Raw genomic sequence first — 6,000 nt, forward strand, 5'->3', positions numbered from 1 at the left:
GTCCATAGTGTTTTATATTATGGAATATAAAACAAAGCACTCATATTAATATGAAATTAGAAAATTTCTTTTTTTATTTTTTTTTAATATTTATTTTTTAGTTTTCAGCGGACACAACATCTTTGTTTGTATGTGGTGCTGAGGACTGAACCCGGGCCGCACGCATGCCAGGCGACCGCGCTACCACTTGAGCCACATCCCCAGCCCCAGAAAACTTCTTAAATGATATACTTTAGTCTTGGCTAAAGGATTTGGCCAATAAAATATAAGTGTTAAGTGGCATATCACTTCTAAACAAAAGCTTTAAAAAGTCACCAAGTAGATCCATTTTTATGTTCCCTCTGCCCCAATAATAGCAATGTCCCAGATACGAGCTGCTCCTTCAGCTAGCATCCTGAAATTAAGAACACAGAGTACAACACAAGCTGACAGGAAACTGAATATGAACATGAAATAATTCTTTATTACTCTGAGCCACTTAGATTAAAAGGCTGTTTAATAACCCTGCACAACCTAGCAAAAGAGGACTTGAGAAACAAGCTACTTTATTTCTTAAGGTCCTATTTCTTACTGGCCTCTGAACTAGTCATAGGATAAGCTGACTGATCACTTTTCCAAAAACAAGATATTCTGATGTCATCATAACATCCTAGATTGATATATTTCCCTTTACAATTTGTTTGCTTCCTCAGGTAAGAATTATTCTAAGCAAGAAAATATTAACAAAGGAGAAAAGTCTGTGCATGGCACAACCTGGAAACAGAATGTTTATGTGTAAGGTAACAATATCTTGGTAGCCTAGAAAGTTCAGAAGTAGGACACAAACTAAAAAAGTGTAGAAAATATCAACTGAAAATTCTGGACAAGCTGGGCACATTGGTGCATGCCTATAATCCCAGCAATTTGGGGGGACTGCTAGTTGGAGGCCATCCTGGCCAACATAGTGAGACTCTGTCTCAAAATGAAATCTTAAAAAAGGGCCGAACGTCTGCTTCAGTGGTAGAGTCCTTGCCTACCATGTATGAGACCCTGGGTTCAATCCCCAGTACCAAAAAAAAAAATAGGTTCTGCAGATTCACAAATACTGAATTCCGCCCTTTAACACAAAACTAAATCTGGCTCTTCAGCCAAGTTTAGCAAATATTTTTCATCTGCTTTCTTGGACTTCTGATTAGGACTTGCTGAAATACCATCTTTAAATAAGATGAGAAAATAAATATGACACCCTGTCCCTGTGTACATTACCTTTATCAGAATTCAAACACTCATCATCTGAATTTAACAAATTCAAAATAGTAAAACAAACACAACCTACACAAACATATACTGCTGTAAAGTCTCATATAAAACAAGTTTATATACTATGTCTATATCTTAGTCAAAACAAAAGAAAAAAGAAAAATTAATCCAACCAATTTCAGACACACTAGCCTCTCCCCCAAAAAAGACAATGTCAACAAAAGAGTCAAAGAACAAAGCACTTTCTTTGCATAAGGTAATATTTCTTCAGGAAATAGAAAAGATGAGATCCTTGTACTTATGAAAACTTGAATAGGAATGATGCAATAGATAAAAAGTTATAAAATAAAAATATTAATAACTAAACAGTAACACTTCAAAAGGAAGAAAAGAAAAAATAGTAACAGCATGAGTCTTTAGGACTACACATCAAATATTCTTCCAAATTTATGACAGAGAGCTTGAAATGTATACAACAGTAGGCCCTGTTCAAACACTATAATGTCAAAATCTATCCTTGCTACTAGAAACCGATTGAAGGAGTACAGAGCAGCTATGATCTTAAGCAAGGAACATCCAAAGTCTCTGTGTCCCTTTCACAAAGATAAGCTACATTCCACTGCTTGGGCCTTTTTGTTTAGAAAATCTCGCTGCATGTTTATTTTTTAATTACATGTCTCCATAAACAAATTGAGAGAAATTTCTCTCTCTGAATTCCCCAGGAAAATTGGGATTAAGAAATCACTGTGGTCAATAATTTTATCCCAGAAAGATACTAATAAACATCAGGTCCTAACATCTGCCCTACACATATACTTACACTTAGCATTCATTCAGTTATTCCACACAAAGGCCTAGTTATGGACAAACTGTCTACTATGTATCTACCAAATACCAAATAATCAGACCAGTCCAAACTATTTAGATTATTAAAATTTCCCATCTTCGGGATTCTTCAATACAGTTATCTTCCAACTGACCCTAATCCCATCATACAATTAAAACTCATAAAACTGACCCATGAATGAATTTTAAGTTTTGAAGTGAAAACTTTTGATGAAAGAGATAAGAGACCCACACTTTTTATTGCCTGGCTCCAAACTTCCAATTCTCAAATCAAATTATTTCAATTATTTATTTTATCAATGTATTTTTGGGGATTCTCCTTTGATCTTAAATTAGTAGCTTTCTACCTTAAAAACTTATAGCCCACAATACTAAAGTCAAGAATTTCCTTGTATACAACAAATGTCTGCCCTTCTTTATCAATTCTATTAAGTTAGAAATTCTGTGAAACAACAAATTATATTATTATGTGTACTTTCATGAATATGTAACAACAAATCCCATAATTATGTACAAGTATAATGCACCAATATAAAAGAGTGGAAAGAAAAAAAAGAAAAGGCAAAAGTGAAATTACTTTAAAAAGTAAATCTTAAAAAAAAAAAAAGTTCACCTTAAGAGGATGAAAGATGTGCTGGCAGAAGTTAAAACTTTATGATGAAATTATACCATAACAAATTACTTAATAGAAAGACAAAAGTGGCTTGTGAAGACTGTATTTTTATGAACTATTGATTAGAAAGAAAAATATACCAACTTACCAACAACTAATGCTCCTCTTTCTGCAAAAGCCAGGGCATAAGCTCGGCCCAAACCTGGTTTAAAATAATCAGAAAATGTCAGAATTATTTTGGCCCACTCAACTCAGTCCCCATTTGAAAGTCAGTAATTACAATAGAAGAGTCGTCATTTGCACTCTCAAACTCTACTCCACTCTCATTTGCTTGCAGAGGCTAGAAAGTTTAAAACTACGTTTTACTATACACCCTACTTACATTTCCTAACTTGCTACCTAGTGCTAAAATGCCAGATGCGAACTAGATTCCACCATTAGATGCATTTGCACAAAATTTAGAAAGTGGAAGTGATAGAGGTCACTTTACTAGAACCTGAGCTGTAAGTACCGGTTAAGAAGCTGATTTTCTCTGAACCTTCCTATTTATTAAAACACAGTGACCTGTGGAGGCAACCTACTTAACCAGCTTCCTAATCCCTGAATGGCTGCTTCCATACTTTAAATCTGAATTTATGTGAGCTGTGACAGAGTTCCAATGGCAGACTCAGAACTACTGGCTACTCTAATGTACCAGTTCTATATTGTTCCAAAAGTCATTTTAAGAAAAATCACTAAAACCTAATTGTTTGTACTCAATCCTTTTGTTTAAACTATCTAGCGATTTCTCTATCCTGTACTGAAGCTTGACTACACAATCAAACACACACACACAAAAAAAAAAACTTTTAATTCTGATTCAGAGCTAGAAAGTATAGATTTACATACACAAAGATATGTGTATAGATACAGATCTTATAATATGTAAGAATATATGGGAGACTGGCAATTAGTAATTACCGTTTAAGAACAGACAGTGGCAGCAACTAGAAGACTTACTTTTACACTAAAATTTTTTAATATGTTCATGTTTCAAAATTTAAGTTAATAAATTTCACTGATAAATGGAGGAACTGAATTGACAATTTTTATTTGGTATAAATTAATTGATAAATAAGTATACAAATAACAAACTAAGGTGAATAAATTATCACCTTATGATAATGGTTAAATTATCAGGCTTTCCCAAAAAGAAAGAACACAAAATAAAAATTTTATTTTGAACCCAAAATACAAATTTTCCAAAACTAAAAGATATCACCACATAATTTATTTTAGAATTTAGCCAATCTGAATGGATGAGAGAATTCAGCCAATTTATACAGGAGGAGCTAAGCTCATAATTTTCTAGTCACAATTCATTAATGTTTCAAAGTCATTTTTATGGGATGTAATAAAACAGAATAGAAAATTTCAGAGTACACAGCATTTTCATGTACTGTGTCATGAACTTGCTTCAAATGGAGATGGGGGAGGGGCTCTGGTATAGAACGCACTGCTTAATGTCAAGTCATTGCCAAAAGAAATTTAAAATACCCCAAAAACAAAGAGTAAGCAAAATAGTTTCCCAAAAGCTCATTTCAGAATAAATACAAATATGAGTATAAAATACTTGGACAACAATTAATAATGAAATTGTTTTCTGAAAGGCAAACTAAGATGTAGTTTATCAATGAAGATGTAAAAGTACATATGAATTAATTGACAATTCCATTGTTTATGGCTTGTAATATATAATTCAAATAATTCCTTGTTAGGACCCTTTTTTTACAAGGCTCTATAAAAGGGAAATCAAGGATGCATAAAGTTACGATCCCTTGCATGTGAAGGTTACAAAGATCACCCACTTGGGGGAAACTAGAGCAAATATCTTACTGCAGAGGCTCGATGTGTGTGAGAGTGGTTTGTTTTAATTTTTGTTCTTTAAAAATTGTTTGGGTTTTTTCACATAACATTTCCTCGGTTTGCTTCTCCTGAAATATACGAGGATCTGGCAAATTTCCTAAGGAAAGGATGGTCCACTTTAGAAATGTCTCTGCTCTTCCTTTCTTCACTCTTCCTGTCCCATTCCCACTTTATTCCTCTTTCATTTACCTCGTCCCTGAACGCACTGGCGTTTACAACTTTTCCAGGATTCCACCGGACTTTGAAAACACAGCCTGGCTTGATAAGCATACAATACAAACTCCAAGGAGGGCTCTTATCAGATGGATGCCCTCTTTATAGGCCCTCTCCAGAACTTAAAAAAAACATAAGACATTAGAAAATAAACACTAAATAACTGCCTTTTCAAAGTCAAGAAGCTGGCATCTCCACTCCTTAGATGGCACCTCCAGGCCTGAGGCGGCTTTTCAGGCCTTAAGAGATCGGACCAAGGCCTAACAAGAGTCTCCCCACACCAAGAGTCATAATCAACACCCACAGAGCCAAGAACTTTCACCCGGTTGTGCAACCCGCCGCCCAGCCTGGTTTGGGAAGCTGCCCGTGGGTGCTGGGGAAAGTAGGCTGCACCTGCCTGAGTGACTCCCGTCTCAAGGCCGATCCCCCCACTCGCCGGCGCTCCCCTTCAGATTCAGTGCCTTGAAAACTGCGGTTCCTCCCACCACGCCGCCACCGGGTCAAGCCCACTCTCTGCCAGCCGCTTCACTATCCCCGCCCACAGTCCCGACGCCTGAACCTGGACTGCGACCGCACACCTATCCCTGACCCAAACCGGAGGGTCCGCGGCGTGAGGGGGGCGCGCGCCGGCCGTACAATCTTCCAGGCTCACCTCCTCCCGCGCCGGTGACCAGTACCACACGCCCGTCAAACCTGAGCGGCGAAGTCATGACTCCTGCCTTCTACCTCACACACACTAGCAGTGCCGCTAGGCTCAATCAGCCAGGCTCAATTAGCTGGGGGAGTGGCGGGGGCGGGATGCGAGCAGGTGACCTGCCGGTCTCTGGGAAGAAAACAGGCACTGTAGTTTCCCAAGGGCGCCTGCGCAAGCTAGCTTTCCCAAGTACGCCTGCGTGGCGAAAGCATGGCCCTTTGGGAAATGTAGTCCAGCGCCACTGCTTGCTGGAAGACCCTGCCCAAAACGTTTCTGCCCTGGGGATGTGGCTCAAGAGACAGCGGGCTTGCTTTGCAAGCATGCGGCCCCGGGTTCCATCCTCAGCACCACATACAAATAAAGATGTTGTGTCCGCCGAAAACTAAAAAAAAAATAAATATTAAAAAAAATACTCTCTCTCCTCTCTCACTCTCTCTTAAAAAAAGAAAAAAAAATTCCGTTTCTGCTGCCTTAAGAATGGAGTTGCCAA

General features: G+C 37.8%; 1 protein-coding gene across 1 annotated transcript in view; it reads right to left on the reverse strand.

The window, feature by feature from the left end:
* Nucleotides 1-5,665, reverse strand: part of Hsd17b4 (hydroxysteroid 17-beta dehydrogenase 4) — an 85,801-nt gene extending 80,136 nt beyond the window's left edge. The window contains exons 1-2 of the mRNA XM_040272113.2: nt 5,469-5,665; nt 2,847-2,900 (exon numbers count right to left, since the gene is read on the reverse strand). Of these exons, the coding sequence (XP_040128047.2) occupies nt 2,847-2,900; nt 5,469-5,526 (112 nt within the window). The 5' untranslated portion in view covers nt 5,527-5,665. The remainder of the gene's footprint in view (nt 1-2,846; nt 2,901-5,468) is intronic.
* Between the last annotated feature and the right edge of the window lie 335 nt (nt 5,666-6,000).

The sequence above is a fragment of the Ictidomys tridecemlineatus genome, chromosome 1, assembly GCF_052094955.1.
Source record: "Ictidomys tridecemlineatus isolate mIctTri1 chromosome 1, mIctTri1.hap1, whole genome shotgun sequence".
Classification (NCBI taxonomy): domain Eukaryota; kingdom Metazoa; phylum Chordata; class Mammalia; order Rodentia; family Sciuridae; genus Ictidomys; species Ictidomys tridecemlineatus.